The sequence below is a fragment of the Chaetodon auriga genome, chromosome 10 (assembly GCF_051107435.1).
Source record: "Chaetodon auriga isolate fChaAug3 chromosome 10, fChaAug3.hap1, whole genome shotgun sequence".
NCBI classification, from domain to species: domain Eukaryota; kingdom Metazoa; phylum Chordata; class Actinopteri; order Chaetodontiformes; family Chaetodontidae; genus Chaetodon; species Chaetodon auriga.
Window position 1 is genome coordinate 2,004,307 of NC_135083.1, and position 27,558 is coordinate 2,031,864.

Below are 27,558 nucleotides of genomic sequence, written 5' to 3' on the forward strand. Positions count from 1 at the left end.
GGTGAGAAAGTGCTGCACTAAGCTGGATGTCCTCTGCTCTCGTCCGCAGGCCCCACAGACCTCAGCATGAAGTCCCTCTCCTCTGCCAACATCAGCAACTCCTCCTCCTCTGCCTCCACCAACAACAGCCTGGGCGGGCGGGGCAGCGGGGGCGCAGGAGGGGGCGGGGCGTCCACCCAGCTCAGCCAACCGGAGATCACGGCCGTGCGTCAGCTGATCGCCGGCTACCGGGAGTCTGCTGCCTTCCTGCTTCGCTCTGCGGACGAGCTGGAGAACCTCATCCTGCAGCAGAACTGATGTGGGGGAACGTGGGAGTGCGCGCACACACACACACACACACACACACACACACACACACATTCTGTTTGCTTTGTGTCCGTCTGCACCTCCCCGTCTCTCCTCATCGGCCTCCTCTTGTTTTGACTCCCCTCCTGCTGGTTTCTCCTCGGAAACTGTGGCCACTTTTTATTTTGGGAGAAAAGGCGGGAAACTGGAGACTGATCCCCCCCCCCCCAAAACAACCCCCACACCCTCAATCCATCCATCCTGCCTGAGGAGGGGGGAGCGAGGAGCGTCTGAACTGTGGAGGATCTCCTCCTCTCCTCTCAGGAAGCACCTCACAATCAGCGCTGCACTCTGAGCGAAGGAGTGCGGAGGAGGAGAGGAGGAGGAGGAGGAGGAGCGAAGAAGACTTGGAGGTTAATTCTGCTGCTGTGGTTAAAAAAAAGACTCGTGTGGGCGGAGACGTTTCTGATTGGAGCTTCAGCGCCGTCCCATGGTCATTTAAAGGTGATGTAACGACTCCCTCGGTTCCTCCTGCTGAAGCTTTTTGTTTGTTTGTTTGTTTGTTTGTTTTTATTTACACTTCCCAAGTGACTGAAAGAAAGCGAAGCGGTTCGACTTATCGTGAAAGAAAGCACTAAAGGATGAAGACTGGAAAAGAAAAGAGAAAAAAAGGAGGAAAGGAGGAGAGAAACTTTCCTGTGCTCGCTTGTATATAAGCTCTGTGTCCTTCAGCACTTTCCCCTCACCTGAAGCTCACCTGAACCCCTCCTCCTCACACCTTTACCCAGGGAGCAACTCGCTACTTATGCATCCAAGACGCCATGTTGACCACCAGGAAATACCTCAGATCAGACCTGCCAATTCTCAGTCCTCACACACACACACACACACACACACACACACACACACACACACACACTGCAAGTGAATGGTAACATTCCCACCAGAAGCCAGTTTACTTCTTCTTCACCACCTGATGTCTTCAAGGTTTCTATATATTTTTTTTTTTTTTTTGGGGGGGGGGGGGGGGACCTGTGAGGTGGAAGTGATGACGCGTTTGAAGACGTGACGTCGGAAACTTTCCGAACGCTGGAATCTTTGAACTTTCTTCGGTTGTGGTGCGGGTTCGTTCGTGTGCTGCTGTAAATAATCAGTTCATCTGAAGACGGAGGAGAAGCAGAGTTTGAAGGCGGGCGTGTTTCTGCAGGAGGTGACTCCTTAAAGGGGGGGGAGTGTGTGTGTGTGTGTGTGTGTGTGTGTGTGTGTGTGTGTGTGTGTGTGTGTGTGTGGGAGGGCTTTGGTTAAATGTTGATCTTACCTTCGCTCCTCCTCCTTTTTACAAATGTAGACGTAACACCAATGAAACCTCAGCGTCGCTCTGTTTAACTCCCCCCTCCCTCCCCCCTCTCTCCCTCTTCTTCTTCTCTCCATTGGACCTACTCTTCACCTCTTCTTCGTGGACCTAAACGTTTTCCTCCTCCCCTCCCTGGTCCAGGTTTCAGAGGAAGAGGAGGACTGCTCTGTCTGACTGTTTGTCTGTTAAACTCTGAGATGGCCATTACTATTGTTCTTATTGTTATTACTCTAATTCTAATGAAGAACTTTCATGTTGCTGCTGCTATAAAAACCGGACCTTCTGCCATACACCTGAAACCTCAACAAAGCCGGGCGTTAGCTAGCCGCAGTGCCCCGTGAAAACCCGACCGACCAACCAACCTCCTGCAACCTCGACTGCAACTCGACCACGACGAGCGAGAACAGCTCAAAGACTCTGAGGAGACGAGTGTCCGACCTTCGTCCGCTCGCGTCTCCCTCTCTGACTGGTTGGTTGGTTTCTTCGTTTTTGCTTCATAGGGCTTGATTCATGTCGTGTTTTGTGACTTTCTAACTGTGAATTCTTTCGACCTGGTTTCTTTGGATTTCTTCCTCATGTGTTCATCCCCTGCAGGACGCAGGGAGCGGCGTACCTGCCAAGTCTGGCGTGGTACTCTGCGTACAAGTACACGCTCAAACCACCGACTGTGGTTCAGTGTAGAATACCGATCAACTGTTCCTTAGAGTGGGATCATTTTGGCACCAAATTACTGCAGATGACTTTAGAATTAACATGTTTTTCTTTCGGCCATGATGACGTTCCACCGTGTGAAGGTAGTTTTTGTTGTCTTGCTCAGCAAGTAAAAGATTCTATTTATTGTTCAGCCTCTGGCGTCGTCCTGGCCGCAGCCTCTTCGCTGAAGAGAAACTGAAATGTTTTGAAATGAGAAGATACCGCTCTCATGTCTGCACGTTAGCTTAGCTGGAAGCAGGAAACAGCTAGCTTGGCTCTGTCCACAGGTTAAATAATCCACCTGTCACCAAAAAGTCCAGGAAGTGACATTCAGGCGCTCAAACCTTTGGTTTTTGAGTTTTTCCTGCCAGACGAGCCGCTTCCTGTCTTTCAGCTAAGCTAAGCTAAGCTAACAGGCTGCTAGCTCCAGCTTTATATCAAACGTGCAGACGTGAGAGTGGCGTCGATCCTGTGTTCCTCAAAATGTCAAGTGTTGCTTTAAGGAGTTGTGACACTGATGAGAAGCAGCTCTGCATGCTGGGATTAGTTTTGGATGAAAAGAGTCACATGATGCATCCACATGAGCTGGTTTGTTCATGACACTCAGAAGAGGTTGGAAAACGAACAAAGCGTGACTCACATCCTCCCGAGGCATTGCCCCGTGTACTTCTACTGTAGGTCCTTCTCAGTTCGACTGTCCGTCACCGTGATTTGCTCCCTTTTTGCACACTGAGCGAAGCAACAGTAACCTGTGATTTGAGGGGGAGGCTCTCTGTGTGTATGCATGTTTCCCAGGAGGGACCCCCCGACTTGCACTGCTGAGAGGAGACGAGAGCAGAGGAAGAGGCGTGGTGGGGTTTTTTTTTTGCAATGCAGCTGATAATCAGAGCATCCGCTGGTCTTTAGATGGTCGCGTTGGCGACAGCTCGCCCGCGGTGACGTCAGACGGCGGCTCCGTATCCAGGACGAGCGCCGTGGGCCTGCAGAGCAGAGTGTGAAAGCCATTCATTCAGCAGGTGTGGACGCCGCCGCTCACACCTCGCACCGTTAACACGAAACCTCCATCCAAACTTTCACCGATTTCCATCCGAGTGCAACGTCAGGAGCAGCTGACACGAGTCAGAAACGCTGAAATGTAAATTATTTAATTTATGGCAGATTAGATGTAGAATTGTAAACGTTTTTTTGTGTGCTGATCACCGAATGACACGAGAGAAATATGCAAAAAAAAAAAAAAAAAAAAATGAAGAAGAGGAGGAGGGAGGCTGATGTCATCGAGGCAGACATGTTGGGGTGCAGCCTTCATCAGGCGCTCTCGTCTTCAGACACTGAATTTGATTTGATTATCAGCCCTTTGAAACGGGTCTCATCACATGTGTGAGACCCGCTGAGGTACAATCAAGTTTTCCTCTAAATTTAGCGTCTTCATCGCAGGACACGCTCAACGCTTTCATTTGGTTTGAGCTGCGTTTGCTGTCGTTCATCCCAACGTGAGGCCTCGTCGGTGACGCCGGCGTCCCGCCCTCCCGTTTGACCCTCACTCTCTGATACTGCCAATGTTTTGGTCGAGTCGCCTGGTTTTCAGTGTCGGGGGGGATTCGGCACCTCTGGGACGCCTGGCTCGGTCCAGATGTTTGTGTGTTGGTTTGATCCACACTGAGGGACCAGAGTCACTCCATGACAGCACATCAGTGCATCTCATGTCCTCTAATTTCTCTGTCAGGGATCAGTCATGTTTTCCAGCGTTAGGATGGAGGCTGGCTGATTACAGCTGCACAGAAACGCTCCGTAAAACTGCTGCTTGTCATTTATTCCTCATTTTCAGGCAGGAATGTTTCCCAGCCTGTAAATCTGTGTGGTGGGTCAGGAAATCCTTTAACAGGGAGGCAAAAATGTCATTTAAACTGCTGAAATCTGGCTGTGGTGGAGCAGGTGATCTGACCCTGACCCCGATCCCGATCCCGACCCCGATCCTGATCCTGATCCCGATCCCAGTGGTGTGACTCTGGTTCCTCAGGTCAAAGCAGGATGGAGGATGGATGAATCTGAACATCCTGACTGGATGATTGAGTCTCAGCTCAGCAGAACGGGCAGACGTCCACGACGGTCCATCAGGTCCGTCGGCATGTGGTGAAACTGCACGTGAAGGATGAGGTGAGATGAAAAACGCTCACAGCTCGTCAACATTTAGTCCACCTGAAGCCTCCAGTCAAACTTTTCTTCACACTCGTCCTCTCGAGTAGTTTGATTCCCTTCGGTTCTTCTGGCTTCAGCAGTGAGAGCAGGTTCAGACACTGAGTAATCGATGAAGGGGCTCTTGTTGTAGTTCATGCCCCTCTTCCTCCCTCCTCCTCCTCCTCCTCCTCCTCCTCCTCTGGGTTTGATTCTTGTAAACTAAAACCTCCTGCGGGACTAATGTGGTCCAGGAGTTTGTTCTAGGAATCAGTCTGAACCGCTGAGATCGTCCCAAAAGTCGAGTTCTTCATCAGGCCGCAGTCCAAGTGATAATCAAGAATTGGGGACTTCTCGGACTCTCTCATTGGTTCCAAAGTGTGTCCGTCGACCTCAGAAAAGACGTTTTTCTACGAGTGCTCGAGCCCAGGTCGTTTGACTTCAAAGCCAGAACAGCAACACAAAGAAGGAAAACAGCTGTATAAAGAAAAAAAAGCAAATGACAATCTTTAGAAAGGTGGAATTTGCTCACTGTTTGATTTCCGTTCCCTCTGTCTGTCACTCACAGCGGAGCATTCTGGGAGAATAATCCGAGCCTTCGTACTCCTCCTCCTCCTCCTCCTCCTCCTCCTGTTGTTAACTCCACTGGCTGAGCAAACGGCCGACACGTTTCTATCTGATTTCTATTTTTAGTATTACATGATTATTATTATTATCAATGTTCTGATTCCTCTTAATATTATTATTTTATAGATATATTTTGTAGTGTGAGTAAAGTGGTCTTTTTTGGAAAAGATATTTTGTACAATATTCCAACAGCTTGACTCTGTTTGCCTAAACTGCACATTCCAAACGTGGATGTCGACGGCAGCGTACCCGACCGGCATCACGGGAACCATTAGCTCGTTCGCGGCGTCCGAGCGCCGTCGACCGTTCAATCACGACGCAGATGGAGGATTTCCAGCTGCACGTCGACCTTTAGCGTCCGGTAACTGCTCGGCGAGTGTCGGCCCGTAGGGTTCGTCCACGAGACGTGTTTTCTGCGAGTGTTTCCTTTGAACGTGACGCCTCTCTTTAAAGGTTATGTTTATCTGCTGCTTGTAGGATTGTGACCCTCCATTGATCCGCCGTGAAAAGGCTTCAGTCTTTTGAGGCTTTGAGAAAAGGTCGCCGCGTCTTTGTGACCTGTGAGACTTCAGAGCTGACGTGAAGTGTTCAGCCTTTCTGACTAAAGCACTAAATTAAAGGTGCAGGTGGCACTGCGTCACCTGCTGTGACGTTTAGCTTCTGGAAATCCTTCAGACTCTCCTCGAGACGTCCACACTTCTGTTGATCTTAACCGAGTCCAGCTTCTCCCTTTTCACATCATTTTTATTCATTTCAGTTTTTTATTTTCTTAAATTTCTTCTCCCTACGTTTTTTGGAATATAATTCCAATGGAAAGATTCCTGAATTGTAATTTAACTGCACATTTGAAGTGAAGAAAATCTGAATCTGACCTTGAAAAACTAGAAGCTCATTGAAGAGATGGAGATGAGAGGATTGACGCCACTGTCACGCCGCTTAGCTTAGTTTAGCTTAGCTTAGCTTAGCATAAAGACAGAGGAAAACAGCGGGCGTGGCTCTGCCTACCAGCTCCTCTGAAGATCACTCATCACTTCATCATCGTTTGTTTAATACGTCCAAAACCAAACTGTAAAAACGTGTTTTTTAACGTGTTTTTAACCTCCAGTAAAGCAGCAAACTGAAATGTTTACACTCAAGTTCAGCAGCGATTAATCAAAGGAGATATGACACATTAAAGTGTGAGCTTTACGGGGCTGGTGGGTGCCTTTTGTGACTGCTGGACAGAGACATGCTAGCTGTTTCCGTCTGTTTTCAGTCTTTAAGCTAAGCTAAGCTAATGGCCTGCTGGCTGTGGAGTTGATCTCTAAATCTCGGGGAAACGAGTAAATGAACGTGTTTCCTTTAAGGGCGGCGAGCTGCAGCAGAGGATGCGTGTGTGCTGACCGAGCGCAGAGCAGTTATCGATCGCGCCGACTCGTTCGGGTCCCGCGCCGCGGCGTGTGACGAGCCGTGATGCCGGTCGGGCTCCTGCAGATCATCACACACACTCCGACCGGTATGCTCAGATGTATAGCTCAACACACACTTGTTTTAAAAAAAGAAAGGAGAAAACGTACCGGAGCTTTTTTAATTTTTCTATCAGGGCGTCACGGTGTACAGCTCCTCCTCTCGGAATCAAACATGGCGGCTTCCTGCGCCGCTCGACTGTTTTTCTTCTGGGTTCCTTTCTGCTGGTGCTTTCGATTCCTTCATTTTCTCATGTTGAAGATACTCGACTCCTTTCTTTCTGTCCTCACCTGACTTTGTACCGGACTCTTGATTGTCTTGATTTCCTCGCCGGGTCTTCGTACCTACAGTAATACCAATGTGAAACCTGTATTCTCCTCATGGTTTGACTCAGTGGAAGTGTGATGTTTACATGTACAGATTTTTGCGGTTCTTTCTGCTTTGTTTTTAGTTTTCTGTTTGCTTTCCTCTCATCTCTCTATCCTCCTCTCCTGTCCCCCTCGTCCCTGTTTTGAGTTCCCCTGACTCCGTCCTCTCACACTGAAGGGAAATGGGACTGCGTCTAAATACGATTATCACACTTCACACAGAAGCCTATCGCACGAGGGGACGCGCTGACATTTTGCATTCCAGCCGGTCGCTTTCCGTCACCGTGCACCTGCTGTGTTCTTTAGTTTGTAGCCTTGTTAGCATTTGGTGGTCTTTGAAATGCTAAAGCTGTGTCTCAGTGAGGAATGCTAACAGCTAGCTTGTGTTCATCAGTTCACTCTTTCTCCCTCGTGCTCGGTGAAGGAACGTCACACGGCTGGAGTTGAAAAGCGAGGCGTCCCCGGATGAAACCGATTGTTTGGGTGGGGGGGGGCTCAAGCTGTGTGTTCGTTCGCCTCTGAGGGGGGTGACCTTTGACCTCTCGGCTAACTCCGCAGCACACAGAATCACAGTGGGGCCACAGCGACCCTCCGTCGGCGTGACCAGGATCCGCTGGAGGTGATTCCTCAGTGAATGATAAGCCATGACAGACCCTGCGTGTCGGGTCTCTTAGTCTATTAGTATATTTAGCAAAACTGCAGATGACAAAACTCAACCTCAGGAAAAAAAAAAAAAGAAGGACATCACTTTTGTAAAAACACGTCTGAAGGCCCATTTCCCTCTCTTTGATACCATATAAATTATATCAAAAATTCTTTTTATATTTATTGTGTTTATGATTCTATATAACGGTGGATACCTTTTTTCCAGTACCTGTGGCTGAATATTTTGATTCTTTAGAAAAGTGTTGATAATATATGTGAAGCAACTTAAACGATCGAGGAGAAAAAAGAAGTAAAAAACGAAGCGTGGGGTTATTTTTTCTGTTTGTTGGCTTCGCTGGCGGTACGGGCGCGTTTGTTTAGCCTAAAAACGAGAACATATCACTCTGGTCCATGACGAAGAAACCAATGATCGAAAAACTGAGCTTTCTTTTGTGTGATGTCACTGCTAAGGCTGAAATGTTTCTGGACTTAAAAAAAATGAAATTGTGAACATTTAGTTTTGTTTTTTTGTTTTCTCCCGAGCTGTACATCACAAAGCTAAATATACTAATAAAACGGTGTGCTATCTATCAAACAGACACGTGTTTCTCTTCCTGTTTGCACAGCTGTGTTATCTTAGTGCTGCTGTGGAACATCTGTCCTGATTCATCTGCCACTGCAGTGATAACAGTTATTAACACTCCTGACCAGCAGGGGGCAGCAGCGACCAGTGTTTTATTGTTGAGGATTAAACATTTCACCTCTCGACGCCCCACATGGTTTCATTTAGATAATTATTCTGGGTCCAACAAGGTAATTTAATCCAACATGTCACAATAAAATCCAAAGTTCAAAGTGAGATGAAGAAAATATAAATAGATCTTTGTGTATCAGAGCTTGTTTTCTTCTTTCCATTCATCATCTCGTGACCCCTCAGGTTTGCCTGGTGACCCTTTGGAGGGGCCCGACCCCTGAGGTTTGGAGCCACTGGCCTGAACTGTTAGCTGACGTTGATGCTTCAGTTTTAATCTAATGGTCACAGGACAGACGGAGTACTGTTACTCTGATACTTGAGTACACTTTTTGATTCTTGGAGTATTTTTCCATTCAGTCTGAATACTCCTTCGCTCTCAGCTGCTCACTCTTCTTCTTCTTTCAGCTTTTTTTTTGATTTTCTTCTGACCTGAAGCTGAGCATCAGTCTGTGAAACGGAGACTTCGCTCGTTCTGCTGTCAAACTGCAGCTCACAGAGTCGACGTGTGCGCTGAGAAACGAAGCCTTCACCGACTTAAAGCCGCCGTTCAGGCTGAAAGGTTAAGATCAGAGCTCCAGCTGAAAAGCTTTCATGTTGGATTTGAAGCAGCGTCGGTCTGAAGACTTTCCTGCTCTGATCAGGAGGATCGCTGGTGGCATGTGATCAGATACCAGCAGCAGGTTGAACGTCGTACTGAAAGAATCAGGCTGGACTTTATTATTATTGACAGAAAAGTCTGTGAAAAGATCAAAATCAGCAGCACTTTCTCACCTCCTGTCAGTGGCTCTCAGCTCATTGGCTCATGTGACCAGTTTCATGTTTAAAAACGGTTCAGTGAACTCCTCAAACAGCTGCTCTCTGGATTCAACTGAGAGCAGCACAACCCACAGAAACCCTTCACAGTGTTTACAGGCCGATAACATTCACAGCAGGTGTGTCAGACTGCGGAGAGCCAATCAAAGCCTCCGTCTGCTGATAGTCATTGTCAGTGAAATCACCAGCAGGCTGTTAAACAAACGTCCACATTAAGGGAGAGATTCAACCTGAACTCATGCACCTACGTCAAGCTGCAGTCATGAAATAAAAACCCTCCATTACAAAATCTCCCTGGAGAGTCGAAGCGCCACAGACTTGATTATCACGTTATAAACAATCTTTTCTTCGTTCACTTGTCTCTCCTGCTTGAATTACACCATAAAGTACAAAGCAGACCCAGGTAACACTGAACGACACTTTCTGGAAAACAATGCTGCTAATGACTTTTGTCCAAAGTGATTTGTAACACTGCTTTGAGCACCACAATTTGAACCTCATTCACCTTCATTGTGTTTGGTGGGAGAAACTACCTGCATGTTGATATACCTAAAAGAGGAAATAAATGTGACATGGAATACTTTTAACGACATTTTAGAACAGGGCTGTGGTTCCTTTACAACACAGAAAGAAAACTACCAGAGAGGACAAACCTAAAAGTTTTCAAGGAGAATCAATGAACTCCATGAGGCGTCTCAGTAAAACTCAACTGAACCCCTGAATTTAACTTGCAGTCATAGTTTATTTACAGGCCGATAACAGCTGAGTCAACACCGAACCTGAGCAGGTGAGGCCTCAGTTCTTCTCACACTGTGCATGTAAAGAACAAATCACACCTTAGAACAGATGTGAGATCTGTAAATGTGCACGGAAGCACCTGATGAAAGTCATTTGGTAGGTAAAGTACAGGCCACCTGCAGTAATTTCAAATTTACAGTAGTTTGCAGTTTCAGCCCGAGTGGAGTTCAAACATCTGTTGAACAACACTGCCCCCAAGTGACGACAGTGAGAAGAGCAGCAAGAACATCCACAGGCACAACATCTGAGTGAGGAAATAAAACTGAAAAACTTACTTCAGATTAACTGTGGCTTAGAGAAGAGTGTGAGAGGAGAAACTGACCCTCTAGAGCAAAACATCACTAAAAACTACAGCATCTCAGCATTAAACTACACACACAGAACAATCTGCACTGCTCTTAAAACGTTCTTCTAAACAATCATGGATGTATGTGTATGAAAGCCAGTGAACCACAGCACAGGAAGTCAAAGAAACAATGATAAGAATCGATAGAGGCACAGATCAGAGATCAATACGATGGAATACATGCCTTCAATACTCCTCTCCCTCATCTTCCTCTCCGATACCATCAGGACCAACCTCCTCCACCGTCTCCTTGACAAAGAGATTTCCAGTCTCAGTATATTTTGAGCAGATGTTTGTTGGTGTAGAACAAACTGTCAAAACTAAGTCTACAGTTTGCTCATTGGATTACATGAAGTGGGCCAAGATTCACAATTCATAAAGATGTTTAATTCTTTAAAAAGAAAAAGTTACATGAACAACACTGAAGAAATTTGGTTTGAACAATTTGGATATCTTCCAGTATTTGCATTTGAAGTCCACAGTTTTGTTAATAGAAATATTCCGTTAGCTGATAATGAATCTATTGATGTTGACTTAATGCAGGCTTTGGCAGAGGTTTTGTCTCTAAGATCTCCATAAAAGCACAATGGGAGACAGAGAATTAAAAGATTATCTGGAATTGAACCTTTTGGAGGAACTGAAACAACTTTCAGAGATTCTTCAGATATGCATGAATCCATCAGTGACAGAGCTCCCACACAGGGTGTCCAGAAACAGTGCGTCCAGCAGCCTTTGGTTTCCTGGAGTCCACGATGAGCTCCTCGGTCTTCCTGGTGTTGAGGGTCAGGTTGTCGTCGCAGTAAACAATGAATAATTATCAGATGAAGACGAAGCAGACATACAAACACTTTTAAAAAATAATTATTTTAAATCACAAGATGCTGATCCTGCTGTGTGCAGGATTGTTTTTTTTTTTTTGTGCAATGATAAAAATGCCTTACAACAAAAACAACACACATTTCTAAATCTTTCAACAAGTTTTCATTATTGATTAATCTGCAGCTTTAGGCTAGAAAATGTTCCCAGAGTCTGAGCTGATGTCCTGAAAAGACAGATATTTAATTTACAAACATATGAAACAGAGCAAACAGAAAATCCTTAAGAAGATGGAACCAGAAGATGTTTGGAAATTAGAAAAAAGGATTAATTGATTGCTGAATTCTTTGATTGTGGATTTCTGGATTATTTAATCTCTTCACCTCTACAACAAACTGGCAGTTTCCAAACCACGTGATCAACTGTTTCTCTCCTGATGAGATGTTAATTAGTGCTGCCTGTGGACTGTTGAGCAAACAGAGACTCCACCTAAACAACCACACACCCACCCACACACACCTATCCCCCGCCCCCTCAGCACGCAGGTGTGTGAGCAGCAGGAGGCGTGCTGAGCGCCAAACCCAAACTTTTTACGCACCGTGCTGCCGCTCACCTTCACCTGTCTCTTTCCGGCCGCGGATTCACACCTGAGCGTCGGCTGCTGCGGATATTCTCCCGTTCGCTCCAGAAAACGATGGATTGACGTTTTTTGGGAGCCATGCTCACACTGTATGTTCGTCTTGGGTCGCGCCGCCGAGTCCTCGCAGGGAACCGATCCCACTTGGATGCCCTCCATTCCCGTTTCCGCATTCCCGCAGCCGCCGTGCGCACTGCAGGCGTGGGGCTCAGATCCATGATCTCGACAGAAAAAACCGGTTCCTCCGGCTAATCTACCCAACTATTGCTGGCGGTGCATTATGTTTCCAGGCAGAGGAAGAAGGTGGAAGCGAGGGACCGGACGGCTGGTGACTGCGGGCTGTAGAAGGCCGTTTTCAGCGGACTGAGGAAGCCTGAAGCGTCTCATTGATCGCAGTTCGGATAAATCCTGGAACCGCCCGCCGCCGCGCTCCTTCATGTCCCGGGATGGAGAGCTGCTGTCGCTCCTGTATGCCCTGTTTAAACCGGCTCTGGGACTGCATTTGGCCCGACTTCCGCTACCCAGCCGTCCCCAACCACAACCATGTCATCGCCAACCCGGCCGCGGAGTCGGCGGAGATCCGCACGGTGTCCGGAGACATCCGCGTCCCGTCGCCCAAGAAGCGGCCGGTGCAGCTTTACGCGGCGCTCTTCGACTTCGAGGCCCGCAGCGACGACGAGCTGACGGTGAAGGAGGGCGACAAGCTGTCAGTGATCGAGAAGCGGGGGGAGTACGTGCTGGCCAAGAAGCTCACCGGGTCTCTGGAGTCCGGACTGATCCCGGCCAACTACGTGGCTCTGCTGCAGGACGAGTTCGCCAAACACAAGTGAGTGCCGGAGACACGTCCTCTGCTCCGTCCCCAGATCCCCCAGAGTCACCTGATCCGTGGTGCTGATGTGGGATCTGGTCTCTAATCTGCTGCTTCACCTCCTGTAAATCCCCCAAACGGTGCCAGAATGGGTTCAAGGGAATGATTTGATGCACATGAGCAGGGACAGAAGGGTTTACTGTTCTCACCGTGTGATCCGGATCCGGATCCGGATCTTGTTTTTGTGGGATCTGCAGGACGTTCGATCCGAGAAAGTCACAAAAGACGATTCTGAAACCGGAGAAATCCTGAAAATCTGGTCTGACAGCTGATCCAGGTTTGACCTCTGCTGTGTTTTTATTTATGAGCAGAGCGTCCCTGACTGGCCCACAGCAGGTTTGCTCAGCAGCACCTGGTCAGGTGGAAGAACTAATAATAACAATAATGATAATTATTAATAATTCAGACAGAGAATAAAACTATGCATCACGTGGAAGGATGAGCTGTCAAAGTCTGAGTGGATGAATGGATGAATGCTGTGATCTGACCTGATCTGACTCATTTTGATCTTCTCTACATTCACAGCTGAAACAGCTATTGATCATTCGGCAGCTGTTCTGATAACTGATCGAGCTGATTGGCTGATTTTCACTGATTCTTATTGTTTTTCATCTCATTTCATATCTAATATTCTTGATCTTTGACCAGAGTTCACAGATAATTCGAGTAAATGATTGATAGAAAATTTATCTGGAACTATTTCAGTGATTGATTGATGATTACCTGCAGCCCAGGGTGACTGGCAGTGTGTGTGTGTGTGTGTGTGTGTGTGTGTGTGTGTGTGTGTGTGTGTGTGTGTGTGTGTGTGTGTCATCATGGCAAAATGTGGTCCTGGACACACCTAAAGCAGTGTAGCTTTGGCAGGTGTGTGTGTGTGTGTCAGTTTCCAATCACAAAGGACCAAGACGAGCAAGAATATTCACATTTGGAATCAGGGGATTTTTGGTTTTCTGCTTCAGAAACGACTTAAATCAGTTATGGAAATAGCTGCAGAGTTATTGACTAAATTAACTGCTTCAGTCCTGTTTGGGACTCTGAATCTTGCTGGCATTCAAAGCAAAGTCTGACACAAACGTCTGGAGGTGGAAGCAGCGTCCTGCGCTGCTGTGGATCCCGACTGGAGCTAAATGTAGCCGAGAGCGTGCACGTGTTCACCGGCTGCAGCTGCAGGTCCTCCATTATTCATCCAGCCTGCAGGGAGTCGTCGTGTTTCAGCCGAGCTCGCTCCTCACTGTTTGTGTTCACAGTGCTGAGCCGACACAGACTCCAACGTCCCACTGTCCTCAAACGCACCACAGAAACTGACCATCAGGGCAGAAACATCTCTGATTCCTTCTATTAATGCTGAAGGTGATGAGCTGAAATGAGCTCTCTGCTGTTCAGTGTCTCCTGCAGCATCAGTGTAAAACAGCCAGTTTCCAGTTTCCCTCCATGGACTGAAAGGTTTGTCTCAGGGAGGACAGAATAATCCGAAGACCTCTCAGGGTAAAAGGCCTCAACAGCACCGCAGACGACCAGACGGTCAGAGCGACACGTCTGAGAAACAGGTTCAGCTTTAAAACCTTTGTGCTTTAGTCTCAGCTGGGTGTACCTAATAAACTGGCAACTGAGTGACATCTGTCCTCGTACACTCATCTCATAACTTCATGGTCTGTGGAAGGGAAAGTAAAAGTAAACGTACTGGTTTCTGTCTGGTGTGGAGAAGAAGGAGCAGATCAGTGAGGAGTCGGATTAAAATGAGATTTGATGAGTCATTTAAGGTCAAACAAAGATCCATGACGTCATTATCTGACCTTTACCAGAGAGCCTAGATTCACCTCACAGTATTTTCAGGGTTGAACATGAAGGTTAGTTTCATTATTGATCAATCTGATTATCTGATGTATCATTTTGTCTCTGAAATGTTGATTGATGGAGGAAAGACGACAACATGAAAAATGTCAAATCTGAAAAGTTTGCTTCAAAAAGGAACTGAAACAGTTGATTGATTATCGATTAATTGGTCACTGCTGATGAAGACTTGTTGCTTCAGCTCTGATGTTTTCATCGAGTTGTTCCTGTATTATTCCCAGAGAGGCTTCGGTTCATGCTGCCTTTACTTCAGAGTGTTTTCGGGTTCCGTGCTCTGATCTCAGATGTGATGTTTGTACAGTTTGAACATCCTGGTGAGTTTCTGCTTGTCGTTGCTGTGAGTGAAAGCTGATGAGTGATATGTGAGCAAACACTGGGCGGCTTTTAAAGACTCGTCAAAGAATCGTTCAGAGTCGCTCTTCAGGTCAGACGTGGACCGGTCCGTTCATCCTGAGTGTTTCTGACATGTTTGTCTTCATCGCTCCGTCAGCGACAGCCTGCGATGTGCAGAATGTGACCTGTCGAGGGCTGGAACTAAACTAAATACATTTACTCAAGTACTGGAGTACACATTCAATTTAACGGTACTTCAATTGAGTATTTTCTTCTTATGGTCCGACATGTCAGAGGGAAACTTTGCACTTTATCTGACAGCTTTAGTTACTGATTATTTTACAAATTCAGATTTTTACACCTGAAACCATCAGCTGATCGATTTACTCAATAATTTCAAAATTACTCAATAAAAATCAAAATTTACACAAGACTCAACTGAAAACAGCACAAAGACAATCTAACGTTTGACCTCGTTGTTTGATTGGTTTTTGTAAACGTCTTTGTGTTTGATTCCCTCGCTCGCTCTGATCATCCGCTCACCCTCCGTCTGTGTCGTCCATCTTGTCTCTTCTCTGCAGGTGGTACTATGGGAACATAAACCGTGTGAAAGCTGAGAAGCTGCTGCTCGCTTCCCAAAACAAAGATGGCTCCTTCCTGGTTCGCATCAGTGAGAGTCACAGTGATGAGTACACAGTCTCTGGTGAGTGCCTCCACCTCTCATCCTCTCATCCTCTCACCCACTCATCCTCAGCAGTGACCTCTGACCCCCGGCGGCCCCTCTCTGAACTCACCTGTTTCCTCTGACTTTTCCATTCCTTTGACTTTGTTTATTGCAGCTGTGCCTGCATGTGAAGAAATGAATTCACAAATTTAACAGCATGTAAAGAAACAACTGCACGTCGTACCGAACGAAACAGAACTGAGTTAAAACATGATGTTTCCAGGGGACGCTAGAAAGGGACGGACAAACCAGAATCAGTCCCTGGTCACTCTGAAGTGCCCTAAATCTGCTGCGTGTCTGGACTCTGAGGCGTCTTTCTGACTTTAGATGGTGTCAGATCAGAAACACGTGATCAAAGTGTTTGATTGTTTCTGATCAGCACTGATCAGTGATCAATATCAGGCACTTGTGATCTGCTCTGAGACTCGTGATCCGGTCACACGGTGCTGAAGATGTTTCCTTCAGTTATTTGTCTGTTTTCTTGGGAGCATCGAGCTCGTGTTCGGTGGAGTCCTGTTCTTCACCTCCTCCTCTTACGTTTCTTCTTCACCTCCTCTCTGTCTGTGTCCATCCGTCACCTCCTCCTGCCTGCCCTGTTGGCCTTCGTCTCCCTGCTCCTCTCTGCTGCCTCCGTGGAGGCCGTGAGGTGTCGGCCTGGCCTCAGCAGCCGTGGTGGAGCTGGTCGGTGCAGACTAAAGTCTGGTGCTGAATTCAGTTGTTTCTGCTGCAGACTTCTGTGATTTGACAGGACATTTGATTGACACGTGATCTGCTTTTGTTCTGGTGGTTCATGTTTTCATTTTCTCTTAATCAGAAAGAGACGAGTTTATATTAACGAGCTGCAAAGTGTTACAGCGCAGAAATATTAAAATCAGAATCAGCTTCACGTGTCCACACACGAGGAATTTGACTCCGGTTTAAAGATCTTGTGGGAGTTTAGAAACGGTGTGGCCTGAATATGCTTCTACATGTTGTTTCCTGTCTTAAATAATAAATGCCGGCCAGTATTGGTTTGGTTTTGTTACTAAATCTGGTTTAAGTTCTGGTTCTGGTTCTTGAGGTGCTTGTGATCTATATTTGGACAGTTCTTTAGGGTGAGGAGCTAAATGCTAACGAGGGCAGACGGAGGACGGACTGAATGGAGGAGGCGCTGGGGTTGATGATGAACTGATGGGTCTCAAACTGTTCACCAAAACAAACCAATCTGACGACGTTCACGTCACTTCATGGCACTGAATGTAAAATATGAAGATAAATGTTTAATGTTTTGGTAAATTCACTTTATTATCAAGAGCTGGATTCAACTCAGAATACTTTCTTCATCCCTCAGGAGGCAGTTCAAGGCACACAGTTCAGTTAAATCACGTGAAAATACGAATACGAGCATGTGAAGAGTTCAAATACACAGACGTTAACAACAGTGGCTGATCCAGCGACGTCGTTAGCATTAGCTTAGCTTAGCAGAAAGCCAAAATACACAGACTTTCATTAGTTTAAAAGCAGAAACGTAAACATGAGGTTTTAGCTGCGATCCTTTGGGTGCAGTGATTTCCTGCGGAGGCAGCCAGGCTAGCTGTTTCCCCCTGATTTAAGTCTTTATGCTAAGCTAAGCTAATCCCTCCTGGCTCCAGCCCTGCAGTCAACAGACACGAGACTGACGTTGATTTCATGGTCTGTGATTCCTTTAGTAGATTTAGCTTTTCTTTTTTTTTAACATATATATATCCGACAGACACAGCAGCTGATTGGCTGAATAACGTTCACAGACTTGAACTGGAGCTTTAAAACAGAAGGACTCGGTGATCCTGGACCAGCTGCAGGCCTCAGAGTTTTGCTCTTTAATCTGATGGAGCTCATGAGATTTAAAGCTCGTGTCGCTCCTGAATCACCTCCACCTCATTTCTGTCGGCTGCTCGTGACTTTGTCCCTTTTCCTTTTCGTTCTCTGGCATCTGCATCTTCATCCCTCCCTCCCTCCTCTTCTTCAAGGTCCTTCAGGTCCCCTGGGGGTGGGGGGTGCTGCAGTAGACGTTCAGTTTTCACAGCGTGCCAGTCCTCCTGAAATATGCATCATCAGCGCTCTGAGTGCACGCGAGCCTGAGCGTGACCACGCCACACCTTCAGCAACACACACTGAGCGCTGCGGGGCGTAATATGACTGTACCTTACATTCAGCCACAGATGATTGATGTTTAAGATCAACTTTATTGATCCCACGCTGGGGAAATGACCTTGTTACAGACAGCAAGAATAAAAAAGGAAGCAGAAAAAGAACAAAGAGACAAGAAAAAGGAAACAAAATGAAATCAGCTGTTTGTCCATCATGAACAATAAGTGTTTAAAGCTGTCGTAGGTTTCTGTTCTGAGCTGCACATAGTAAAATACAGTGTATAATATAAATATGAGCACAGTAAAAAATATGTAATACTGCACTTTTTTTTTTTTTTTTTTTTAATCTATTTCCAGCATCTGTCAGATTATTTTGTGCAGTCTACGTGTTTGATTCACGTCAGGAAAAATTACCTTCGTCCAACAAATCTTTGTGTTTTCCAAACTGAACGTGTGTAACATGGATCATGTGACCACTGTCCTGTCCGGCAGCCCGCAGCGAGGGGAAGGTGTACCACTTCAGGATCCAGCGCTCCTCCATCGGCGCGTACTTCGTGTCGGATAAGATCTCCTTCGCCACGCTGGGAGAGCTGATCTCCTACTACCAGAAGAACCCCCGCAGCCTGGGGGTGCCGCTGGAGGAGCCCTGCGCCCAGCAGGTAGGACCCACCACAACTCTACGTTTGTACGTCTATTCTTGTGAGGACCCCGCTCACATAACGGATTTTAGCGGTGTTTTGGTCTCCTCCAGCTCCTCCAGAGAAACGTCGTCTCCTCACTGTGTTCACCAGCTGTCCTCTGTTTGCTGCTCAGCGTTAGCGCGCGGCGGGTTTTTAGAGCCGTTTGCTGCTGACACGAGGGCAAACCTGAAGGGTCGCGCCATCATTGATACGTTTTAATGTAAAAACATCGATTATAGACACTTTAAACACTTTACAGAGGTGTTTAAAGCGTCCTCACTTTCCAAATGCGTCTCCACTTCAAAGGTCTAAAAATCTAACTGGTCCTCACAAAGATAGAAGTACAAGAGCACGACTGACACAAACAGCATGATGTTGGTGGAAATCATCTGTATGCATCGTGTTTGTGTCTGAATATAACAGTTATCATGTTCACCTGATGTTCACCTGAACGTGCGAACATCTGCACAGCTTCAAACACACACATTACAGATTAGATTAACTTTATTGTCCACCTTGGTGGAAATTCGTCTTTGGCTTCTAAAATGCATTAAATGAAACCAAAGACAGATCCTACAACGACAAATTGTGCTAATAGGCACGAAATAGCAGCAGCAGGTAAAAATATTACAGCCAACAGAGAAAACACTGAAAATCCTTCATTTAAACACGTTTCAAAAGACAAACTCTGAATTTAAGTGTTGCGGTGCTGTTGGTGCTCCTAAAGCGTCACAGAATTAATATACATTTCATACATTTGACTCCAGTTTACATGTTAGACAGCGTTATGATGAAATCACTCTGTCGTTTTCACGTCTCTTCTTCTTTGTGGAAGCGACGACGCGTCATCGACTGAAAGAAAACAAAACAACACATTATTTTCTTCTGTCAGGACACGTTGGTTAAAAAAGGCCGTGGCTCTGAGTTCACTCCCTGTTCGTGCACTCCTGGATCTCCACAGGAGGAGCTTCACCTGTTGACAGACACGTGAATAAATGCTAGCTGCATTAGCGCGCGCTGTCCCACCTGCTGGTTATGAGCCTCTTCAGGTTAGGAAGCAACACACGTGACAGCTGAAGCGCGACCTGAGCCGGAGAGTAGAAACGTGTTAAATGAGTTCAGCGTCTCCATCTCTGCACGTCACCAGCAGGTGAACTTGGGCCAAAAACTCACCTGAGTTTGCAGCTAAGCTAACAGAAGCTAACGTCTGTGGTGTTTCTCAGTGAAAACCAGCAGCCAGTAAAGACTCAGAACAACAGCAGGGCTGATAATGAAGTCCTGTTTCAGTTTCCAGTCCACGATGTTCCTGCATCTCCGTTAATTGGAGCGTCTTTGTCTTTGCAGGACGAATCTGAAACAAAGTCGAACAAAGAGCCTGAATGAATCTCTGTGCTGTCGCACCGCAGCAGCAGGTTAATGAGTGCCGTCCTGCTCTGTACGTGTAAATGAGCACCGAGAGCCAAGTGCACTTTGGAGCGTAATTAAGCAGAGAGTAAAGTTTTTGGAGGAGTTGTAGACAGTGAGGTGGCGGTGTGTTAATTACAGGCGCTGTCTGCGCTGCAGATCACATCAAACCCCGCGAGCTCCGTTCTTTATTCACGGCTCATCAGCTCGAGCCCGGCGGGAGACGACGAGTATCCGGAGACTTTTCACTGCGAAATGAGAAACCAGCAAAACGCCCACTCGGCACTTTTTTAGAGAGTCTCATTACAGATGCAGAGCGACGTTTTAGAAAGAAGATTCAGGAACATTTGAGGATTTTAAAGACGAGCGTGTCTGAGAGCACGAAACCTTCTGGATCAGAGGCCACTGAGTGACTCCACCTCTTCTCTGTTCCCTTCCAGAGGAAGCTGTGAGTCTGAGGCCACGGACACACACACACACACACACACACACACACACACACACACACACACACACACACAAGAAGAGACGCTAACAGCAGAACAAGAACAGATGGAAAAATCACACTTTGTTTCAGTGTGGAAGGATTTTTTTATGTAATATTTTCTGAGCTTTTAACATCAAACAGAATCAATATGTTAACTGTAAGTATTGATTCTGTATTTGTGCCTTTTGCATTTCATGACTGGGTGAACTGGGAGTCCACATTTTTTGGTTTGGAGCAGCGATTCAGCACTAAATCCTCATGACTCGACGTTTTCAGTTCAATCCTGAATATGTGAACGTGTAGACAGAAGAGCTGTTTGTGTTTCATGCTTCTCTCTGCAGAGATGCAGAACAGACTGTTTATTTCAGTTTGTGCTGGACGAACTCCTGGTTTTTGGTTTTAGACGCTGCTGTGTTCATTCATTCATTCATTCATTCATTCGATGTGTGTGAACGAAGGACTGATGAGTTGAGCGACACGTTGCTTTGTGTTTCAGCTGATTAACACTTGAATTTATCATTTTTATATCAAATCAATTGATTTGTAGTGTCTTACATGTGAATTTAATTTATGAATCATGCTTTTCTGTAACCTTTCATTTCATTTTATCAAAGCACTTGATCATCAGAACAAAATGTTTTGTTTCACCTGATTCTTAATGACAATAAATTTGGCATAAAACTGTCAGATTTGTGTGTTTTTATTGTCGTTCATTCATTCGTTCGTCTTCCACTCACCACACGACGCTGCTGATTGGTGCGTTCGTGTCTCGATTCGATGAAGGTGAAGACAAAATATATCCAAATATTTCCAGACGTTCTCATCATGGTCCAGAATTTTTGTTCACTGTCCAATTAGAAAAGAGTTCTGACTCACGTTAGAACATTAAAGTCAAACAGTCAACAAGCAGCATTCAAGAGAAGGAGCCCACGATAGTCCAGAATCAGAGGGGATGTGTGGACGTGCAGGTCACAGCTGTGTGCCTCAGCTCCTCCTCTGGTCCATGAACATTCAAACACTGTTTTCCTGCTTTGCCCTGCAGGAGCAGAAATCTGTCATGTTCAGGATCACACAGGGACCCTGTGAGTCTGTGTGTGGAGTCATTTTGACTTAAAACACAGTCGCTCAGTGTTGGAAAACGTGTAAATACGCCACTGCAGCGCGTCTGTTTCGCCGCCGTCTGCGTCTCTGCAGCGGCGGCGTCTCACGCTGTTTTGATGTAAACTGTCTGGACTCACCCTGTCGTCTCTGTGCAGCGGGAACTGTTCGACATGGAGCCGTGGGAGAGGCCGCGAGAGGAGTTCAGGCTCCATAAGAAGCTGGGAGAGGGCCACTTCGGAGAGGTGTGGGAGGCCCTGTGGACCACGGAGAACAGGAAGGTGGCCATCAAGACGCTGAAACCAGGTACGAGTACAGGAGACGCTGTGAAGAACACGGCCTGTACTACGTTTATTAGTACTGTGAAGAACACGGCCTGTACTACGTTTATTAGTACTGTGAAGAACACGGCCTGTACTACGTTTATTAGTACTGTGAAGAACACGGCCTGTACTACGTTTATTAGTACTGTGAAGAACACGGACTGTACTACGTTTATTAGTACTGTGAAGAACACGGTCTGTACTACGTTTATTAGTACTGTGAAACACCAAAACAAAGAGGCTGATTCCTGTTAATAAACCCAACAAAAACAAAACACACAGCGAAGTGTCTGAACACAGAGCCCAAAAACACAATACATGATATAAAGTGACCTGCCTGGAATGTGCATTCACACGCTTCTGATTGGCCGGTTCAAGGAGCTCGTTCAGGAAGCTGAATGTGGAGCGAGGGACAAAAACACGAAGACGGTGGAATATTTCAATGACAGACGGGAGGAAGGGTGGATGAAGTTTCACATTATTGGGCAGAGAAAGAGGTGGAGGTTGTTAGAAGAGGTGAATGACGGGTTAGAGGCGGCGATGGAGAGACGAATGAGGGCGGGGAGGGTAAACATGTCAAATATGGACAGTTTGGAGAGGCTGCGTGGAGACAGATGTGGTTTAAATAGAACAAGAGATAATCAAATCTGGTAAAGTTCACCAATAATTCTGCTTGTCCCCGTCCAGAGGACACCAAGCAGGACGAGTTTGTGAAGGAGGTTCAGGCGCTGAAGAGCCTCCATCACCCGAAGCTGATCCAGCTGTTGGCCATGTGCTCCAGAGGAGAGCCGGTCTACATCGTGACGGAGCTGATGAGCAAAGGAAGCCTCAAGTCCTACCTGGCCTGTGAGCGCTCACACACACACACACACACACACACACACACACACACACACACACACACACACACACACACACACACACCTGAGCCAGGTGATAAAGATCAGAGCACCCGTTGGTTCATTCCCTGCTGATGAAAGAGGAGACTCCACCGTGGAAGAGCTTCAGAAAAGGAAGCTGATTCAGCTTCAGGTTTGAGAAGTTCAGCCTCACCTCAGACTTTTTTGGAACGTCCTCTGAAACCGTATTTAGGCCAAGTGACGTTAAATCTGCCCGTTAAATCCAAAGCAAATGGAATTATAATCTGCGCTCTGGCAGCTCCGCTCGGCAGAGAAATATTGTTCTGATGTTTTACAAAAGGCTTTAATCACAGTGAGTCTTAGCGAGCAGAGTGTGAGGGTTCCGCTCAAAGCTTAGTGCTCCGTGACTCATTTCTGCTCCACAAGATCTGAAGATTAAGAACGGAGTTCTACACTCGGTACTACAGTAAAAGTACATGCGAGTTGTCAGAAGTCCTGTTTCCTCTCTACCCCTCCAAAAGAGGATCTGCCATCCCATGTGAACAAGGAACAGGACAGTTTTTAATGTTGGTTTCACTCACAAATCACATCCCGAGCAAACAGGAGCGACTCTTACGCTTTATCTTACTCTTATCTTAGACTAAAATGTATTTTGTAAAATGTGTTTGATGTTCACTTTGTGTTGAAACATTTAGAGCAATTCAACTCCATTTTAACTTTAACTCAGAGCGTTGATTCAGATCCAAACTCGGCCAACTTGACTCTGTGTGTGTGTGTGTGTGTGTGTGTGTGTGTGTGTGTGTGTGTGTGTGTGTGTGTGTGTGTTCAGCTGCTGAGGGCCAGGTGCTGACTTCAGCTCATCTCATCTACATGGGCAGTCAGATCGCGGAGGGCATGGCTTACCTGGAGGACAGAAACATCGTCCACAGAGACCTGGCTGCCAGGAACATCCTGGTGGGAGACGACCTGGTCTGCAAGGTGGCCGACTTCGGCCTGGCTCGGATTATTAAGGTAGGCTGTGTGTGAGGAAGAGGAGGGAGACAGCACATACACACTCTGTGAATTTGTGGAGAACCAGGTTTTAGACTAATGCTAGTGGAGATTTTAGACTAAGACTAATGGAGCAGCACTCAGAATATTTTATTTGCACAGAGCCTCCAAGACGTCCAAAGACTTTATATCAGCTAAGAAAGACACAGCTTAAAGGTTCAGTGTGTAATACTTCAACAGTAGTACTCAGTACTTAATGTTTACTGTAAATAAATCCGCCTCCGTCTCTGCTGGTCTGTGCTGCGTTTCACCTTTTAAAGAAATGCAGTAAAAGCAGCAACTTGTTCTAAACTGTAATCATTTGATCATCTGTCTGAAGTATAATAGTCTGTGTGAACTTTAACGTGTATTTTCATCAGCTGGTCAGTCGAAGGCGTCTTCATTCATCTAACCAGCCTGCTGTTTACACACGACGGTGTGACGCCATCTTTGTTGTCATCTGAACGTTTCATTGACCTCATTTGGAAGGTGGATGTTGGGGGTTCATGGGAAATGTAGTGTTAAATTAGAGAAGCACGAAAGGCTGCAGAGCGCGCTGTTAAAGTGTGTGTTTTTACTCTGCTAACGCTCCACCGTCTCTCTCTCCAGGACAGCGTGTACACAGCCAGTCGAAACACAAAGATCCCGGTGCGTTGGACGGCGCCTGAAGCAGCCATTTACCAGCGCTTCTCCGTAAAATCAGACGTTTGGTCGTTCGGAGTCCTGCTGTACGAGATGATGTCACGAGGCAAGATGCCTTATGAAGGTACAGCGTTCACGTCGGGCTGCTTTTTAACGGAGGAGACAGGAGACAGGAGACGGACTCCTGAGTTCACCTGTTCATTAATTAGTGGAAAGTGGTTGTTCTGCTTCCAGTGTGAGGTCACAGCCCTCTGAGAAGACTTCAGAACATTCAGAACGACCTGTTGGACAAACAGGAAGAACTAACACAGTGTTGGTTTTCGACGTGGACGTGGGTCACATGGCCAGCCTGCGTCCAGCTGCTGTCCCTCCCGCTTCAAGTGATCGTGGTCTTTCACATTAACAGATAAAACATGAACACTGGCCACCATCATGTCATTACACAGACTGACCGACTCTCAGCACCCCAAAACTTCAGCATCCCTGGTTTGAGGATGTAAATGTTTCAAAATAATTCAACAGCTGCTTTCTGTGGTTTTTAACTAAAAGACACTCAAACAGGAGGAAACTGTGTACCTGTTTGGGACTATTTTCAGCGGCGGATTAATGGCTGTCTGCACAGTGGAGTGCTCTGAACATGCTTTATTTTGTGTCTGCAAAAGAAAAGGTAGCAGAATTAGTAACTCCTCCATGTCTTTACTTCCCTCTCTTTTAGGAAAAAGCAACAAGGAAGTGTTGGACCTGCTGTCGTCTGGGTTTCGGCTGCCCTGTCCAACCCGCTGTCCTCAGAATATTTACCGGATTATGATGGACTGCTGGGCCGCCGAGCCCTCCAAGAGACCCTCCTTTCACGCCCTGCACAGCCAGCTGGACACCATATATGCCAGGATATATTTCAAGACTATAGAGGTTTAGATGGAGGAGGAGGGTGATGGGAGGGTTTTGATCCGCTGCATCTGGACATCAACAGCAGGATGGACTGCAAACATGAAGAAGGAAGGAAAGGGGGATGAGAAATAATAAGGGATGCTCTCCTCCACCTTTCAGCCCACTTCCACAACAGGCTGTGTGGACTTTAAGAACACCCTGCTGTGAAAGCAGAACTTCAGCAGCAGATAAGCTGCTGAAACGTTCAGAGGACGCTCGTCAGATCACAGACCAGTGAGGACGCTTCATTTCTCGGGCTAGAAGGAAGCGGAGAAGCGAAAAGAGCCTGAGAAAGGTGTGTAAATACACTCCTGCGTAAAAACACCTGAACACTAAAACCCTCAGCACATTCACAGAACCAACTGTTTTTAATTTTGTACCCTTCTGTGTTTTCTAAATGATGTTTTATTACTTCTGTACGTGCCATGTCTGTGTATGCACACTTTGAAATGTTCTGAGCTCACAGGACTCAAACGAATGGCCCGTCTTCGGACTGCAAAGCCAGTGCTAAAATCGAGGTAATGTGCAATAATTACGTGCTCGCAGGGTTTTTAGCCACGTTAGCAGCCTGGTGCTAAAGGTGCTGATGTGGATCGCTCAGTCGAAAATGAAATATCTCAACGCAGATTGAACCGATCGTGTCAGAGTTTCATCATGTCATCTCTGAATGATTACAGTGACCAATAACTCTTTCACTGAATGGCATGCGAGTACGGTACGCTAGAAAAAACCCAAACCTGTCCGTAATAGGAATAGTTCAACATTTGGGGATATATACTTCTTTGCTCTCTTGCTTAGAGAAGATTAATACCACATTGATGTTTCTACGTTAACTATGATGCTGGAGCCATTAGCCTAGCTTAGCATAAAGACTGGAAGTAGGGGGAAACAGCTAGCCAGGCTTTGCCCACAGTTAAAAAACACGCCTACCAACACTAGTCATATGTTGTCCCTGGTTTGTTCAATCTGTGTGCAACCAGAACTGACTTGCAGCTGTGCACAGGGACTTCCTGGAGTCTGCTGGTTGCCTGGCAATCCCAAAGTGACAGTGAAACTGGGGGCTGCGAAGCGAGTGTGGTGTAGCAGCTGTACGGGGTTTTGCAACTACTGGGATGGTCACATGACACCGCTGACCCTAAAACATTTTGTGTTGAGCGTTTCACCTGGAGAGTGACTCTAGAAAGCAGAACAAGGAAGCCTGCCGAGGCTTTTTTGGTGAATGTGCCTGCTGAGCAGCTTCTCTAGAAAAGGCTGATGTGCCATCTTTGAACAGAATCCAGTTCTCCTTATTTACGTTCATGGTCCAGCTGCTGGTCTACCTGTACAGCAGAGGAAAGCTTCGTGTCCCACAGGGGCAGTCAGCCCGGAGGACAGCAGTCAACAGTAAATACAATGATATGGTCCAATATATACAGACCAGTTATACCTGGTTTCCCCTTGTTTCCAGTCTTCAAACTAAGCTAACTGCCTCCTGGTTTAGTGTACAGAGTGGTGACGATCTTCCCACTGAAGGCTTTGAAAGAAGCAAATAAAGTTATTTCCCAAAAGGTTGAACTATTGACTTTAATGTGAAGAAGAATGACGCACGCGAACATGCTGCCGTCAGCGTGTTAGCTCGTCAGGTAACACACAGGCTACACTTCAGCACTTATAACATGCTAAGCTGAAAACAGTGCCACTCATTAGCACATTTAGCACGTCAGGATTGAGCTTAACGCACGGCTGAGCCTAAACACAGCTGAGGCTGACCAGGTGACGCTGAGCGTGGTCAGCCCAGTCTGACGTAAAACCACCACAGAGGAAGAACCAGCCGATTTGATTGATGTGACGTAACGTTTTTTCCTGTGGCGACACTCAGAGTTAACTTCTTTCATCCAGATCTACTTCAGAGTTTCCCTCCTTCTTTTAATCCAGCCTCCACCTGTTGTTTTCTATCCTCATGGGCTCCTCGTGGCTGCACACTGTTAATCTCAATATTAACCACAAGTAGAAATTCTTCAGCCTAACTTCTGTTACTGGAATTTCAGAAGGTTTTGGCAACTCAGTACATATCTAATACTCTAATACACTGGATGCAAGTTTCTCTGGAATTGTTTTTATGCTCCTGTGATAAATTTTGGGGGTTGACACAGTGCTTGAAAAGCCGGTGACCACCGAGCCATGTGTACAGGCCTTAACTTATTAAAGCTCTTTGAGAGGCCCACAGTAATGGCCAGTTACAGGTATTGTGCCTATGTTTACACTACAGACTCTGCCCACACACACGTCAAAACACAGACTGTGAATTAGAAAAGTGAAGAGCTGATGAAGTCGTGCACAGTGAATGTGTCGGGGGGGGGGGGGGGGGGGATTTCTGCACCACCAAATTGTACAACACTGTCGCAATGCAATGCAATTTCAGAACAATGCAACCTTTGTCTTTATGCATGACTTTTACAGCAGACAAAGCCAAGTTCAGGAAACTTTAGCC

The 27,558-nt window shown here is 46.5% G+C and overlaps 2 protein-coding genes across 3 annotated transcripts in view; both read left to right on the top strand.

The window, feature by feature from the left end:
• LOC143326537 (nucleolar protein 4-like) overlaps positions 1-8,189 on the top strand; it is a 131,495-nt gene extending 123,306 nt beyond the window's left edge. For both annotated transcript variants that reach the window (XM_076740141.1, XM_076740142.1), the window contains one exon: positions 50-8,189. In XM_076740141.1, coding sequence (XP_076596256.1) covers positions 50-297 — 248 coding nt within the window. In that variant the 3' untranslated portion in view covers positions 298-8,189. The remainder of the gene's footprint in view (positions 1-49) is intronic.
• A 2,485-nt stretch (positions 8,190-10,674) lies between these two features.
• On the top strand, positions 10,675-27,491 carry srms (src-related kinase lacking C-terminal regulatory tyrosine and N-terminal myristylation sites). The gene is made up of 8 exons (XM_076741781.1): positions 10,675-12,580; positions 15,388-15,509; positions 18,131-18,297; positions 21,466-21,613; positions 22,318-22,476; positions 23,320-23,501; positions 24,129-24,285; positions 24,877-27,491. The coding sequence occupies exons 1-8, from the start codon at positions 12,201-12,203 to the stop codon at positions 25,074-25,076; spliced, it is 1,515 nt and encodes a 504-aa protein (XP_076597896.1). The 5' UTR covers positions 10,675-12,200; the 3' UTR covers positions 25,077-27,491.
• The last annotated feature ends 67 nt before the right edge of the window (positions 27,492-27,558 follow it).